This window comes from Alnus glutinosa, chromosome 8 (genome assembly GCF_958979055.1).
Source record: "Alnus glutinosa chromosome 8, dhAlnGlut1.1, whole genome shotgun sequence".
Classification (NCBI taxonomy): domain Eukaryota; kingdom Viridiplantae; phylum Streptophyta; class Magnoliopsida; order Fagales; family Betulaceae; genus Alnus; species Alnus glutinosa.
The window spans coordinates 26,578,134-26,595,905 of NC_084893.1; the positions used below are offsets into that span (position 1 = coordinate 26,578,134).

A 17,772-nucleotide genomic window follows, 5' to 3' on the forward strand; every position below is an offset into this window, starting at 1 on the left:
TTTTTTGTAGTGACTAAATCAATTTAGAACGTACGTGTCATTTTTTTTTTTTTTGACAGTATTTATATTTCTATTAATATTTCACTAGGCTTTGATTATGCTGCAGATAAAGTATAGCTCATGAAAACGGTACCGATCGAAGAAAAACCTTGACTATTGTGCTTGTACTGGTTCAATAGTGTGTTAATTTTATAATAAACATGTTAGAAAAAATTAGAATATAATTAAACAAGTAATAATAATTTGCTGAGTTCATAAATACAAAATTTCTAAAAGAATTCACCGGAATCTCTATTCTCCTGTAGAACAATCTAACATTTTTCTCACGCCATAAATCATCCGCTGTAGCAGCTACCATATATAATTCTAATTACAATGGAGAAAAAATATTTTGACTCTAAATTGGGAGGCTAGCCAATGAATAAACTCCTCCCATGCCAGTTTCTATGATCCCAAAGAACATTATATATATATATGGGTAGCAAACAAAGAGATGGTTAATATATTTTCTCTTCACCAAACCCATGGAAAGCACATTTCGCTTGCACAATGAATAAAATGTAGAATAATATTTTACTTTTTTCAAAAATAAATCATATTTTATTTAAATTTTTCAAATTTTATCTCACAAAGTCAAATTTTGTAATTCGCTCAATAAATCAAAATAATATTCCAATTCAAAAATATTCAACACCCAAACAGACCAGAATTCATCTTCTTGAGTAAGCCAATTAATAACAACCAATTCTTAATTAAGTATACAATCTTTTTCTAATTGCAAGCCAAAAATTAAAAGAGTGGCCCGCGGAGAATTATTTTACCATGCCACACTAGCTTGTGCCTGAACACCTCGGGGAAGAAGAAGAAGAAGAAAGTCTCACAAGTTCTCCCAAGCCTGTGTAACCAAGTAAACACAACTAGGAACCATCAACCAAGATACCTTATCCGAATAACGCGTCTAAGCTCCAAAATCTTTTACCAAGACCAAGAGCAATTCCTATTAGTCTTCATATCGACTACTAAAAGAATGACGTCCTATACCGGTGAATCTTTTCTCGGAGCTTGTGTAAGATACACCAGGAAAAAAAGTCGATAACAAAACAAATTAACGCCAGTATTTTAATATAAGTGCCGAAAAATAAGCATCGATGTAAGGCTGATTTTTTGTATATCCCAAAAATACCTATTCCTGATAAGATTACAGCTAATCCAACTTGACTAGATGGAGTTGACATTATTGGAGCATAGCCACACATGTTTCACATCTCCAAGTTTTTATTTTTTAACACCTAGCCCACCTTCTTTCTTTGAGAAGACAAGGATAATGTCAAGTCACTTTAGCTCATGAACTATTAAGCTCATCTCTCTTCCATAAGAAACGTACACCTGAGAATCTACTCCGGCCATTGCTTGGATGATGACACCTTTAGGAATGATAAATTAAAAGAGAAGACCAGTTCACTTGCATGACAAAGATAATTGAATTAATCAACTGTAGTCTTCCTACATAAGAGATGGCTATGCTTGCCCAGCTCTTGGCCTTGGAAGCAAGACATCCTCTCAGCCAACACCACACGATCAGCCTTATTCAATCTTAAGGGAACCCCCCATGCCTCACTAGAGGCCCTGCAACTCCACAAGTTAACAAACAACTCTTATCAGAGTTAGTAGACAACCCTAACATATCCCAAAACTAATTCAAACAGTACTCTTAATTTGATCATAGCAACAGATCGATTTTAACTCACCGACGTACCCCTACATAAGATAAGAAGGTCATCGGAAAAACAAAGACGAGATTTTTTTTTTTCTAATTAGATATTGATGAGATATGTTCTCCCTATGACATGGAAATGAAACTGGCCCCTCTTAATTAGACTCTCCATAAGACATGAAATAGCTAGCCTTAATCACCAAAACGAACAGATAAGGTCATGACAAAGGCTAGGGTTTCCTTTCCTAAGACAAAGTTGTATAATCTATAGATGTTGTGTAAGTACATTATATTGTCGCCTCAACTGTTGCTTACATGATTTTGAAGGGGAGTATATATTGCGGGATTTTGTCTAGGTTTGTTGGAAAAATATAAAAAGAACAACAATATGGAGCCATATTCACTTTGAGGCAGTACTTCCTTTTAGATTTTGATTCATTTTCAATGTTGGAAATTAAATTCTATATATTAATCAAGTGCATTTTCCTTTTCAAATTTCAATAAAAGACCCTTCTTTTTGTTTAATGTACCCCTTCATGACATCGAAAGGAAGTTTTAAGAGGATAGTATTTGAACTAGCTAGTAAGACGAAATTCACAAATATAAAAAAAATGAAAAAAAAAATGGGCACCAAAAAAAAATTTCACTTAATTTTCTTTGCCTAGCTAGTATTAGTAGGCAAGCATACTCGATCTTGACTAGGGACGGAACCAGGATATCTTATCGGGTGGGGGCTAAAGCATGAACGTACGAGAGGCCAAACTCAATTTTGATAGAAGCTAAGCCTAATTTTTAAGTCCAAATATGAGTATAGATATATATATACACATATTTTTTTGAGAAAAGTTTCAAAATCGAGGGTGGCCATGATCTCTGACCCTAGGTTCTGTCTTTTTTTTTTTTTTTTTGTTAGCAATACGTACGGGAGAAAGGGAGAGGGAACCGTTCCGTCCTTGTTCCCCTCGTTGTAATCTTCTAATCTATCCTTCATATATATATATATATATATATATATATATATATATATATATATATATATATATATATATCTGATCACCCATTTACATGTTTAATCCCTTAATTAGACCCCAAACCTCATTTCATAAAGTCCATTTTATATTACATTATGAAAGTAGTACCATCTTTAATTCGTACACTAATTTATAATTATTGACTTTGCATCAGCCTTATAACAATCTTAGCTAGAATATTTAGGAAGATTTTGTTCCGATAAAAAAAACACGAACATTATAAGCCTCAAATAAGGGCTTAAACCTACCCCCATCTCATATGATATATATTACTCTTGGGTATAGCTAGCCAGCTAGGTCAAGTCTTCCACAATGAACCTAATATATATATATAATATATGCAGGTCACACATCCAGTCACCCATATTTCTAATTATATGGATCCTGACCTAAAAGTGGGCGACCTATATGGGTCCCTGCCCTTAAATTAAAGAAGGAAAATCTATATTAAAAAAAAAAAAAATTAAAGAAGGAAAGAAGAGGAGGGTGATGGGTCTCATTTCTGATGACATGGAGAAGTGAGTAGTGACCACTATTTAGTGGGTCCAACCAAACATGATTCCTCAAGATTAATTGTTCCAAAGTGATGGTCAAATATATTCTAATGTTTTTTTTTTTTTTTTTTTTTTTCTTTTCTTAATTTTCTTTACTTTTTGAAGATCAATGTTATATATCCAACCGTAGATTTCGGTCATGGTCATATGCATGACTCTTTCAAAGTTCAATCATCATCATGAGGCCTAAAAACAGTCTGCCCTACCGCTTGCCAGAACATGCCATGCCAACACATGCGAACTTATACGCGCAGACAAATTAATGAGTCACCAAATATATATTTAAACGTGAATTTGTCTTCTTCTTCTTCTTTTTTTTCTTTTTTTTTTTTTTTTTTTTTTTTTTTTTTTTTTTTTGTATAGAGATGAAAAAAAAAAGGCAAAAAATAAACCAAACATTTTTTTAAAAATATATGGTTTAGAAGTTTGTTTTTTAAAAAAATAATATTTAAAAATGTAAAATAATCTGTATTTTCAAATTGCAAGTAAATGTGTACTTTTTTAAAAAATAAACATTTTAAAGGTTGAATTGCGATTTTAAAGGGCAAACTGTGATTTTACTAAACGCTTAATTACGTTTTTAAAAATCGCTTTTCAAATCACACATTTTAAAATCACAATTTTTAAAACTCACTTTTTGAAGTCGCAAACCCAAACAAACTCTTAAAATGCAAACCAAAACTCTACTTCCAACATGTTTTGCTCATTTATACTGTCTAATTTTTTAGGAGTAATGCTATAGTTCTCCAACATTGATGTGAATTTTAAAATCATCATTAGATGCGTATTGTGTACACATATCATTCTCAAACTACCACCTAATAGGTAGTGTTCCGCCCAAACTACCAATTGTAACAATGTCCCCTCTAAACTACCAAAAAAAAAAAAAAAAAAAATCCAGTTTCCAAGATCAACAAAAAGGCAAAAATAGCACTAATTTTTTTCCCAATAAGACAAAAATGTCTATATAAATTCAAAAAAAAAAAAAACTAACTATTTTTTTTTTAAAAAAAAAAAAAGAAGAAAAAATCTAAAAATTTGAAACATTACTTAAAAAAAAATTAAAGAAAGAAAAAATGAAAAAAAAACTAAAAAACTAAAAAAAGAACGAAATTTTTTTTTTATATATATAATTTTCAGTTTTTTTTTTTTTTTTTGTTTTTAATATAGTTTTAAGAACTTTTATAATTTTAAGAAGGATATTTTTGTCATTGGGAGGGACATTGACATTTTTTGATAATTTAGAAAGATAATGACACAATTGGTAGTTTGATGAGAACATTGACAATAAAATTATAGTTTGAGGGAAATATATATATATTTCAATTTTTAATTGGTTAGTAAAAATCGTACAAAGAAATTATATATCATCTATCGATATATATATGTGGCTCTTGATGACATAAGAAGTTGACATATATATGTAGGTGAAGATTATAGGTCGACCCTTTTGTCTGTGGCTAGCATTAATTCTCCAAGAAAAACTTGGTCCACAAACTGAACTACTAAAAAGTAATCAGATATATACAAGGAGAAAGACCATGATATATATATATATATATCAGATATATCGACCAACCTTATGTCTTTGATCAGGTACGTACTGTGACAAAACATAAAATGTAGGTTTTTGTTACAAAGTGTGCACGTAAGTATAGGCAACAGGGCTGAAACAGACCAGTCAATATGGTTTTTTTTCTTTCTTTCTTTCTTTCTAAGCCAATTAATAGGGGGAAAAGGGACCTGTCAATATGATTGAGTGCTACAAAGAGACACATGCATGTAGCATAAAGTGGTTTTCCAGTTAAAGAGGAAATTAAAGATGCACGTGTCGCTAACATATAAACACGGTGCACATGCATCCCAATGCGTAATTGCGTGCTGCGTAGGCCTGTCGATGCTTCGGAATATAATTAGCTTTCTTTTTCAGATAGTGATATCCAATATATACCACATTTTGTTTTCTTCTCTCTCTCTCTCTCTCTCTCTCTCTCTATATATATATATATATATATATATATATATATATATATATATATTCATGATAGATATTCATTTTCTGAAGAAAACAAAAGTTCATCCTCCATGCCCAAAGCCCGTCTCGTTTGTTGGGTTTTAGCTAGATCGAGAAAGTTAATTAGATGTATACAAGAATTGAGGCTTAATTTGTTAATTAGGGAATAGGATCCTCGATCTCCATTTCATTAAATGAAATGAACACTCTTCATTTTAAATGAAAGGTCAAGATTTGAAGTTAGTGCATCTAACTGTGTATATTATAAAATTAATGTTGGCATGCTTTTCAAAATTTAAAATAATGTAAAATTATGTACATCATTAGATGTATTAACTTTAAATTCTAACCATAAAATGGATAGCATCCATTTTATTTGAAATGGAGAGTATCCTATTCCGTTAAGTAGCTTTCAGAAATTTTATCTTTTTTTTTTTTTTTTTTTTTGATATGTCTACAGAAGAGGAAGGATGGGGGATTCGAATTAATGACCTCCGCTTCGTGAGGCGTGATTCCCAGCCAATTGAACTACTCTTTGGAAACCGGAAATTCTTTCTATTAATGTTCATGAAGAAGAATATACTACATATACTCTCATGAGCATTCTTAAATATGAAAGTTTTGTCCTGTTAATTGTCAATTAGGCCTGTATTTCTACGGCATTAATAACAATTAATCCTTGGAGTATAAATTATATATTCTCATTACATTGAAAACTTTATTATATTTAACAGATTGGAGATGATTAATTAAATGGGAACTTCAAGCTGATAAACTCACAAAGGCAAAGTGGCTGGATGAATCGATCAATTTTGCTAGTAACAGAAATTTCCAATAAATCAGTTTGTATGAAATTTTCTATAACCCACATATAAGAGTGACATGTGTCTCTAAGATATAAGAAGCACATATTTTTTTTAAAACAACATGTGCTTCTCAGGACACGTGTCAATTTTAGATATGATTTATATAAAATTTTCTACAAATTAACCAATTTATAAGAAATTTCGCGTATGGAGGTGGGTGCCACCGATCGAAAAAATTGGTCAAGGATTTTGATATCCAATGTGAAAATGTTGATTTGGTTGTTATATTTGTGGACCACTAGGAAGCCACACCAATTCGTACATCATTGAAGGTTTTTGGTTATTCCATGGCTTCATGTGGATTAATTGTCCTTAGGCAGGCTATATCAATGTGAACTTAACAACTACCTTCAGTACATACCTAGTTGATGTTAGAATATTAATTAAATGATTAAATTCATCATTTTTTATTAGTTTAAATTTTTAGAATAAGTGGTGACTTAACATGGCATTAGAGTTAAAGCTCTTGAGTTTGAACATTCATTACAAAAAAAAAAAAAAAAGGCATTTATGAACAGTTTTTTTCCGGACGATTTTCAAAATTTGCAGATGGTTTTTTTGAAACCGTTTGGAAAAAATTTATTATGGACAGTTTGATTAAACCGTCCATAAAATTCCAGACGGTTTTCACTAAACCGTCTGAAAATTTTCATTTCCAGACAGTTTTTATAAAATCGTCTATAAATTTATAGACGGCTTTTTTCAAAACCGTCTGTAAATGTTATTTCTAGACGGTCTAGTTAAAACCGCCTGGAATTTTATGAACGGTTTTTACCAAACCGTTTGGAAATTTATTTTCCCACGCCATGTCATCAATCCGCGTGATGCCCCCTTATTTCACCACATCCCTCCAATTTATTTTCCAGCCAAAATCAGAAACATCGATCTCTATAATAATTAAAACCATCTCTCTCTCTCTCTCTCTCTCTCTCTCTCTCTCTCTCTCTCTCTCTCTCTCTCTCTCTCTCTCTCTCTCTCTCTCTCTCTCTCTCTTGTTCTTCTTCTTCCCCTAAAACTCTCTTCTCTCTCTCGTCTCTCTGATCCTTCTCACTATCTTTTTTTTTTTTTTTTTTTTTTTTTTTTCCATAGGACGATCGACCACTCACCCCCACCTGCTTGGCCGCATGACTCATCGCCACCACCCGGGGAGATCGGGCGACTCGAAGAAGTAGAGATCGATATCGAGAGAGGGAGGAGATCCGGCCACGGAGGAGGCCTCTTTTTAGTGATTTCTGGTCCTTTTTTACGGTGATTTTTTGTCCTTTTTGTTGGTCGCCGGAGTTGGTGATTTTTGGTCCTTTTTGTCGGTGACAAAGATGAAGGGATGAGGTCTCGCTAGGAGTCGGATTTTAATTTTGGGTTGGATTTCATGGGGGGAGGAAGGGGAAGATTTCGCCGGCCCTTGAAGAAGTTTCCGGTGAGGGAGAAAAAAAAAAAAGAAAAAAAGAAAAGAAAAAAAGCAACGAGAAAAATTCTGGATATTAATTAATGATATTAATATATAAAACAAAAGGAAATAAATCGAAACAGGAAAAAAAAAAAATAAGTCTGGACGGTTTTGGGCAAAACCGGCCAGAAGCAGTTCTGGCCGGTTTGGGCCAAACCGTTTGGAATTTTGAACGGTTTTGCCCAAACCGTCCAAAAATTCATTTAGCGACATTATATCCTAGACGGTTTTAAACCGTTCAGAAAAAACTGTATGAAATTGATTCCAGACGGTTTTTCTGCATTTCTGGACAGTTTTAAACCATCCAATTTTTATTTTTTTTTTTTGTAGTGATTGTTTCTATATATCAATTTATTTATCATTTTAATTAAATATTTTACGTGTTAAGTCTTACTTATTAAGGGAAAGTTTGAGACCACACTTGAAAAGAATATTGAAGTCTTAAGAATAATTATATTCTTAAGCTTTCGGGATATGTAAGTGATGATTTAACAATTAGGGTAGGAGAAGGTCATGACTTCGTCTTGTAGATGTATATATGCTCAATTTGTTTGTGATCATTTTTTAAATGTTATTCAATTTTTTGAATATTAGGGACCTCAATGATACTTCCAACTAGAGAGAAGAGGGAAACTAATCCATGAGGACTATATATGTTTCCTTTTTTGGGTTAATTGAAGCTAATATTGAGGCTGTGAACAAAGATATGTTTTTATTTTTATTTTATATATATATATATATTAAGGCTATTGATAGTAACTGAAAGGTTCTATCTAACTGATAGTAACTTTTGGATGGGAGAGCTAGGTTCCACTTATTTACACACACACATATCACTACAAAAAAATTAAGAATTCTCGACGGATTCAAATCGTCTAGAAATTGGAAAAAATCGCCTGAAAATGGTCAAGATGGTTTCAAACCGTCCAGAACAAAGTGTCGTCAATCCGGGTTATGGATGGTTTGGGTCAAACCGTCCACAATTCCAGATGATTTTGGAAAAATCGTCCATAATTTATATATATATATATATATATATTTGTTATCCACTTATCCATCGTCCATAATTTATGGACGATGGATAAGTTGATATAAATTATGGACGATGGATATATATCTAGGAAAATACAACAAAAGGGAAGGGTTATATATCAACTGCTCTTCTATGGATCGCTAGTTTTAAGGGTTCGTTTGGGTCTACGATTTTAAAAAGTGAGATTTGAAATAACAATTTAAAAATGTGCGACTAAAAAAAAATGATTTTTAAAAACTCAGTTAAGCGTTTGGCAAAATTGCAGTTTAGCCTTTAAAATCACAAACTAGCCTTTAAAATTTTGCGTTTTAAAAAAAAAACAATCTTACATGCGATTTGAAACAACAGATTTTTTGTATTTTCAAATCGCAATTTTTAAAAACGCAATTCTAAATAGCGTTTTGTGATTTGGTTTAAAATCACACTTATTATTTATAAAATCGCAACTCTAAACGCACTTTTAAGTGCAAGTAAATTCTTAATTCGAGACGGAGGCTTGAATGTTTTAACCTTCATTGGACTGCGAATGTTTTTTCATCATTGAATCTTGACTGTTAATTAAACTAATTAATGGAGATGTTCAGTTACTCTATTAAGTGTACGTAAGTGATCAGATCCTTTGGTAGCTAGTCTTTTTATTTATTTATTTATTATGGTTAATTTGCTCAGAATAATCTGAGACAAGAATTCTTAATTTAATTAACAAGACAGCTAGATTCTTGTCAAATCTGAACAATTTATACAATGACCAATATTATTTCCTTTGAATTTTGTTGCATTCCAAATTAATGCCCTCAAAGGTCCAATCTTGATCCATATATATTCATCCCCATCTAACCTATATTTATTGTAAACCTCTCTTCTTCTTTTTTTTTTTTTTTTTTCAAACTCTTCTTAATTAGTTACTACTTTTTGGATATATAGTCTCCTCTATCAAGAATTAATTAAACCATAGATTAATTGAAGTAATAATCAATTGGTTAAGTACTATAGAAACTTTCAATTATTTTTTTTGTTTCCTGCCCCAATTGGCACAAAATCTTATGGGTGACGGCAATTATTTCTTCGACACTCAAAATTCATGTAAATTTACGATGACTATATCCCAAATATATATGTTTGGTGTCATTTAAATTAGGTCTGACAGATATTCCATGCTTCGGCTGGTCAGAATATGGCTTTCCCGCAGTCATCTTTAAGTTGAAGCCCGCACTCTCACGAAACAAGCAAAAGCGACCACAGCCCTATGTTAAAAAAAACTGCCAATGACAGAGAAGCAAACAGCCACGTAAGCCTCCTCAGGTGCCTTTCACCTGGCAGTTCACTCAGCCCAACAAGTGCAGACTCCAAGCCATGACTCTATGTTCCACCAATTGCCAAACACTCCTAGTTATCCACGAGAGACACACACAGACACAGAGACACACACACAGAGAGAGAGAGAGAGAGAGAGAGAGAGAGAGAGAGAGAGAGATCGGTTACATTGATAGTTAGCATCTGTATGTAGAGAATCTCGCATGATTTTTTATTTTTTTTTTCAATTTTTTTAGACTTTTTTATGATTAACCCTTTCTTGTTGATCATGTTATCATCTTCTTCACTTCAAGTGGTTTCTGTTGATTTATTTTCGAGGTAGAATAAGAAATGATAAATGTAGATGCATGTGTATGTTTACAGCGGAAGATGGGTGGGGTTGGACCGTCCGATGATGATCATATTCAGAAGATCGAGGACAATGACTCCATGGGCGAAACGGAGTATAAGACAAACAACATCGCTGATATGAATGATGATAGTATCGCTGGGATTGATCGTGAACTCGAAGCTATGAAGTAGGTCTCTTTTGAAGTTTATGGAGAAGGAGAACATGCATTTGTTTAATTTAATTTAATTTTTTTTTCTTTTTTTTAATGTACTTGTGGATATATCATCTTAATTAATGTATATCATTTTGATTCTAAAGGTTTTAGGGTTTTGGTTTGTACAGTGTTGGGGAAGATTCTCCACTTGCAAGTGAGAAGATGGAGGTTGAAAGACAATTAGGGTTTGAGCCTGACGTGAATTCTAAGGTAAATGGGGCTTATATATAACTACCTTAAGCAGTCCTTAAGAGAGCCCTAAAACCAAAACCTTGATTTTCAAAAATTTCAGTCTCATGAAATAATCTACATTTCAGTCTCATAAGCAGTCATCGATCTGGTCCCCTAGCTAATAGCTAGTGCTGGTGGCCAGTCAGCTGTTTCTTGTATTTTTTTTTTTTTTCCATTGTTCTAACAAATTTTTGCTTATTCATTGAAAAAGAAAAAGAATAAATAATCTACAGCAGAATTCCCATGAAACTGTGGTAAAATAATGAAACCCTAAAACCTGGAAGTATAAGGTTTTGTGTGGATTTCCAAATTCAAAATGTGCGATTTTAAACTGTGACTTTTAAAAACGTAGTTAAGCATTTGGTAAATTTACAATTTTGCCTTTAAAATTGTAGTTTACCATTTAAAATCATTCATTTTAAAAAATGCATCCGTTTGGCTACAATTTAAAAATGCAAATTTTTCTATGTTTTTCAATACAATTTTTTAAAAACGTACTTTTAAAGATATATTTTCCGCGATTTTGTTAAAATCCCATTCTAGTTTATGAATTCATAGTGCCAAACGCACTCTAAGTCAAGATGTTTAATCATACTAGACAAAATAATTGCTCCTGTTATAGAATCAATTTTAGGTCTTGTTAGATCGAGGTGGGATTTCTACTTCTGGTTCCATTTGACTTGTCATGAGACTGTTGCACCTTTTATAAAATGATCATCTTAAATCACCATTAATATATATATATATATTTTCTTCTGGGAAGAGAGGTTTGGATTTTGTTGCAGATTGTGGAATTGTTGATGTATATATGTCTCTAACTAGTAACTATATATCTTCCTACTTTTTTTCAAAAAAAAAAAAAAATTGCCCCAATTCCAGATTAATAGCAATTCAGAAAACAATAAAGATGCTGGCTCCCCTCCACTTACTCCTCGCTCTCCTCCACATTCACCTGGCAATAACCACTCAGACTGTGGGTCAAACTCATATGTCGGGAGCAACATTCGACGAGCAAGTGACCTTTTCATGGCAGTTTCAGTATCAGCTGAGGTAAACAAGATGAAAATCACTGAGCTTGCTGTTGCAGCCATGGAAGAGTTGACAAAAATGGCCCTCGGGGGAGAACCCTTATGGCGGCTCCAAGAAGACGGGAAAACTGAGATTCTAAATGATGTTGAATACATGCGGGAATTCAGGCATGTTGATGCCACATTGATGGAGATAATGAAAATGGTTGAGGTGGGAAACTCTCAATGTCTTGCAAGCTTGGACAGCAATTCTGAATCCGAGCTTGAAAGTGAATACAAGCCGTTGCCTCAGGAGCTTGGACCAGATCCTCTACATACTGAAGCTTCACGTGAAACTAGTCATGTTAGAATAAACCCAGTCAACCTTGTTGAATTGCTTATGGATTTGGTAGGTTTTTCTTTTCCTTTCTCATAAAAGAAATACTAATGCTATTTGTAGACGGCTATACAATTAGAATGGCATAGTAGTAAAAATAAATTTGATTTTCGTTTTTTATTGTCACATCATCCCAGTTATATTGCAGTCGTATATATAACAGTCTACTAAATAGCATTACTTTTATTTTAATTATAGTGATCAACATAGTAAGTTTGATGAAGCTTGCATACATATTAATTCTTTCCCTTTTGTTTGATAATCAGAAGCAGTGGTCATTGGTGTTTTCCAATATCGTTTCAAAAGCGATAATACTTGGAGTTTTATCATCACCAGGAGTGGAAGGGAAATTGGATGGAACTCTGCAAGTGGTAACATAAATATTCTTGCCATTCTAAGTGTCTGAATTTTATGAATATGTGATTCATATGCATGCTTATGTAAAGTTACTACTTCAAGAGAGTTTGATCACAACTAAATAGAGATCAATGCATGGGTTGTGATCACTGCAATAGAAAGTCTCTAAGCAGATTGACATAGCAGTATTAGCTAGTGCAATATGTAATCGTTTTATCTGATAATTCACAAGCTCGATCTCACACTATGGAAAAGAGAAAATGTAAAAACTTAAACAATTTCATGCCGATTTTCCTATTAGAGTTGAGCATTCTTGAGGTTCGAATAAACTTTACATTAATAAATGAAACATATATTCCAACAAGGAATTAAGCATCAGCAATATCAGTCACATGCATCATAGGCAAATATCTGTTTCCTGTTTAGATTATAGCTAGTGACCCTCCAACATTCATTTGGTGGAACTAAAATTTTCACTAATTTGGTGCTGAAGAACATTGTATGTCGTTTTGCTAGATGCATGAGAGTTAAGCTAGATTTATTGAGGCAATATATACTAACATTTATTGACATGCGTTCTCAAACCCCTCTAGTTTTGTTCACATAGTACTACTGAGTAATTTTTCACACTAAAATCTTGTTCATTTTGTTAGAATATAAGTTAAACGACAAACTTCACCTCTTCGTATCAACTTCAACTTTTAAGACAAATGGTAATTTAACATGATACTAAAGCAAATTAGAGTTTGAATTCACACATAAAGGATTGTTATAATATAAATTAAATAATTAAATTAACTTATTTCTATCCGCTTAAATTTTTTTAGGTAAATGGTGTTTTAACACGTTCATGGTTTTCTTCGTGTTTTAACACATTCATGGTTTTGAAGAAATTGATCTCTGTATGATTTTTCACCCAGATGACAGCGGAATTTCATGTCCCTTCACCACTTGTTCCAGTTCGAGAGAGTTACTTTGCAAGATACTGTAAACTGCTATCCCCAGGGACTTGGGGAGTCGTTGACGTATCTTTGGAAAATTTATTCCCTTATCCATCAATAAAATTTCGAAGAAGACCATCAGGCTGTCTAATCCAAGAAATGCCAAATGGATGCTCCAAGGTGAGGCAATTTCTGATATAAATCTAGCTTTGTTGAGTAATTAACACTCAATCTATTAATTTATGAGATTTTGATCGATCTACAACCTCTAATTAGATTATATGGGTTGAGCATGTGGAAGTGGACAATCGATTGGTGCACAATATCTTTCAGCCGCTTGTCATCTCTGGTTTTGCATTTAGTGCAAAGCGTTGGGTTAACACTCTAGCTAGACAATTTGAACGCTTTGCAACTCTAATGGCTAGAAGCACCCCGACAGATTCTGGCGGTAAAAATACACCACTTTGTTCCATGCAGTATTTAATTAATGAAGCACCATATATCTAATATCTAAATTAGGGTAATGTTATTTAGTAGACTATTATACCGATATAATTAGGGGTGAAATGCAGATACGGATGCGGTTATTATCTACTATCCGCATATGAGGTATAATGGGCATTTTGGGCATTGAAGTAACGTGCTAGGATGACATATATAGCAGTGAAAATCAGCTTTTAGATTAACAAGTTTTGTAAAAAAAATAATGACTGATTTTCACTTCACGTCATCTCAGTTGTATGACAGTCGTTTAGTAGTCTACTAAATAACATTTATCATATCTAAATTTAAGCTAATTAACTAATTAAGTGATTTTCTTATATATATTAAACAGTACTAATACCACAAGCTGGGAGAACAAGTCTGCTGAAGCTGTCTGAGAGAATGACGAGAACCTTTTGTGTTGAAATCAGTGCTTCTACAGAAAACATATGGATGCAATTTCCTTTACCAGGGGCTGAGGATATCAGGATCATGACTAAATACAGTACCGTGGATGATCCAGGGAAGCCTCCTGGTCCCTCAGTAGCTTTTGCTACTTCGGTCTGGCTTCCAGCCTCGCCAAAGCTTGTCTTCAATTTCCTTCGTCATGAGAATTTTCGAAACAAGGTATGTTCTGTTTCATGCATATATATATATAGGGTCTACCCTTCTGATTTTTGGGGTCTATATATATATGTGTCTGTGTGTGTGTTCTGTTAAATGTGAATGTTCTACATGTATACGTAGGTCCAAATTCATATACAAGCAGTAAAAGTTCCAAATTCATATACAAGCAGTAAAAGTTAAACAATATATGTTAGTACACATATACCTATTAAATAAGCAAAAAAAATCACATAATTCTTCAGATGAATGATAGTTAAATGCATAAGTACGTAGTGATTTTAATGTGTTTTATACTTTTAACAGTACTACGTTAATTTGACAGTACACAATCACATTATTGCAAGAGAGAAATGCTAGATTGTTTCAGAAGAGAAGTAGGCCAGGATTTTGGGTGCATTGTTTTGTTTTACAGATTATATATGTTTTGGATTAGATTAATTCAAGGTTAACTCCTTTATGGGGTCCCCATGATCCTCCCATTAGTTGCTTAATAGTTGACTTTTAGGCTGTCTTGTTTAGAGGAGTTGCTTATGAATCTTTTTGTTCTTGTTAAGGGTTGAGTTTCTTTAATAAATTTTTACTTCTAAAATAAAAATGTACGTGAATTACCAAAGCTTACATTACCTAACTATTGATATGATATACAAAAAATTTACTAAGCGTAACTTTGGTAAATACCCATTTTTCACACTTAATATTGATCTTGCTTCCAATTTATTTGTGATCAATATTGCAAATCAAAGTGGGATATCCTTTCATATGGACACGCCATCCGAGAACTCGCATACGTCGTTAATGGCGAGGATCCAAGAAACCGCGTTTCTATAATGGAAGTGATTGTAAGTTGCGCGCAGCTACCCCTTTTGGTTAATCACCCTCTTCATCATCATAATCATCTTCATGTATATGCATGCATGATATTTGCAGGCTTCGCCAGTGCTATATCTACAGGAGAGTTACACCGACTCAACAGGCTCTTACGTGATTTATGCCCCAATGGATGCGTACGCCTTGTCCATTGTCTTGAATGGCGGGAACCCAGACACTGTGGCAATCTTGCCCTCAGGGTTTGCTATCCTCCCCGACAGGCCGCCGACATGGCCGGAAGGAAAGGAAAGCAGTGGAAGTCTTGTTACAGTTTCATTCCACATAGTTGATGGTGCTTCATCTGAAGATTTTATTCCTCCTGAATCGTTAGACACCATGCGCCACATCATCATGGAAACTGTCATCTCCATTCGGATGGCTGTGACATCAAATAATAATCCACCAAAAAACTAGTAATATATTAAGGTGGTGTTGGCTACAAATATGGTAAGTACCTGATCAGTCAACCTATACCATTTATATATTGGATTAATATTCCCTCATGGATTCTAATATAAGATAAATGTTATTTAGTATATTACTATATATACGACTGCAATTAATACAACTAGGATGACATGCAGACAGTGAAAATTAGCCATTGATTTTTCTTTTATTTACAAAGGTCTTTCTGATTTAAAATTTGATTTTGACTGCCACGTCATCTTAGTTGTATGACGTACAGTTGTATAGCAATTTACTAAATAGTATTATTATTCCTAATATAGTATAAAGAAATGTTATTTTACATTCTTCCAGAATACTCAGCTGATGTGTCATATATGCTTAATCTATCGGTGAAATTTTATTTTTTTTCCTCTTTAATTAAGATTGATCTAGGAATGGATTGAGCGTGTAATGCAAAATAACGTTTTTCTCTATAATATGGAATTTTGCAATGCTTCTTTAATTGAGGTCTAGGGTTTAGGTTGCCTAGCTTTAACTTGTATTGCTAGGGTTTTGTAGAGAAATTTCCTCTTCCTATTTTTTTTTCACGGTTTAGATTTGATGTTATTGCTTTATTTTGTTCAATTCTTGGACACTTTAATTATTATGCATAGCTTGCCAAAAGAAAATATGTACTGCTAATCGTTGCTAGAAAATTCATTGAGGATGAAATAATTAAGTTGAGTATGTTTAAATGCCAACAAAAGTTTATCATATATTAATTCTCGATCAATTAATATATATATATATATATCATTCTTTCTCCAATTAAGCCTAGCCTGCAGGATATATAATACTTGAAAATCAAGAAAAGAAAAAGAAATTAAGAATGAAGGGACACATGACGTCCCACAGTGAATTTTCTTCACGGATGCATATTTAGCAATCTTAATTAGACCAGTACTATTGCAGTGTGATCCTAACAACCCTGTTGACATTGTTGTGATTGTTGTTCCTGCATGCAGTTAAAAATAAACTCTGGAAGTAGAGAAAACGGACTAGCTCATGATGTGCATCTTGGTCGCCATGAAAGTGGGAGAAATATATTAATTAAGAGCTCACAGTAATTAATTAAATAAAGGATACTTAATTTAGTACCTGAACTTTGTTGTTGTATCTTTGTAATTTGTATCAGGCTGCATGTGTGCTGTGCTACTATTGACATGGTAGTGGAGCTAAAAGCTACTCATGTTAATAGCAAGTGGATCTTGCATGAACTTAATTAGTTTTATATATATAATCAAACAGAATTAATATTAATATTAGTATCAATTATTACTATTATTATTGTTATTATTACTGCTTTTTATAGCATTGATGAAATCATACTACAACTACTAAAATATACTAAAAAAAAAAAAAGGAAAAAAAGAAAAAGAAAAAGAGTAGATTAGAATATATGATGCTGCCGTTATGCTTGTTGGCAAATTAAGGTGTAAAATCCACTCATATGGTTAGCATCTAATAACTATTAGTTTGAATTTTTCATTTTTTTTTTTTTTAATATTCTCCACAAAATTCTCTCATGTTCTTTCTTTTAACCCTTTTTACTCTTTTATTATTATTATTTTTTAATGTAAAATTGTCGATTGAACAAGTAGCATTCTAGAGCCAGCGATGTGGAAGAATGAAAGCAACCACTGACTGGGCCGGGCTGTTTACCAGAATTTGCTTGCAAGGATATTCTATCACAGATGGGAAGTAAGAAAGATAAAATCCAAGCTTAGAATTCCCTTTTTTATTTAATAATTGAGCAACGAATCAGAACGAAAGTTTCTTATTGTGGACTTGAAAAAAAATTAGACAAATGGATATAAATAGAACTAAATCAAAAGACAAGGGGAGTAATTGAGTAAATGTATTTTATCCTAGATCTTTTTCTTTTTTCTTTTTTCTT

General features: G+C 32.9%; 1 protein-coding gene across 1 annotated transcript; it reads left to right on the forward strand.

Annotated features, from left to right (window-relative positions):
• Positions 1–10,342: 10,342 nt before the first annotated feature.
• On the forward strand, positions 10,343–15,842 carry LOC133876311 (homeobox-leucine zipper protein ROC2-like). Its single transcript, XM_062314587.1, has 9 exons — positions 10,343–10,491; positions 10,647–10,717; positions 11,603–12,165; positions 12,420–12,524; positions 13,431–13,631; positions 13,728–13,899; positions 14,287–14,561; positions 15,305–15,400; positions 15,489–15,842. Exons 1-9 carry the CDS (start codon positions 10,343–10,345, stop codon positions 15,840–15,842), a joined length of 1,986 nt encoding a protein of 661 aa, XP_062170571.1.
• The last annotated feature ends 1,930 nt before the right edge of the window (positions 15,843–17,772 follow it).

Coding starts and splice junctions, on each gene's coding strand:
- LOC133876311 (XM_062314587.1), top strand. CDS start 10,343: ATGGGTGGGGTTGGACCGTCCGATGATGATCATATTCAGAAGATCGAG. Junction 12,525..13,430: donor TGGATGGAACTCTGCAAGTG/GTAACATAAATA, acceptor TTTTTCACCCAG/ATGACAGCGGAATTTCATGT. Junction 14,562..15,304: donor ATGAGAATTTTCGAAACAAG/GTATGTTCTGTT, acceptor TGCAAATCAAAG/TGGGATATCCTTTCATATGG.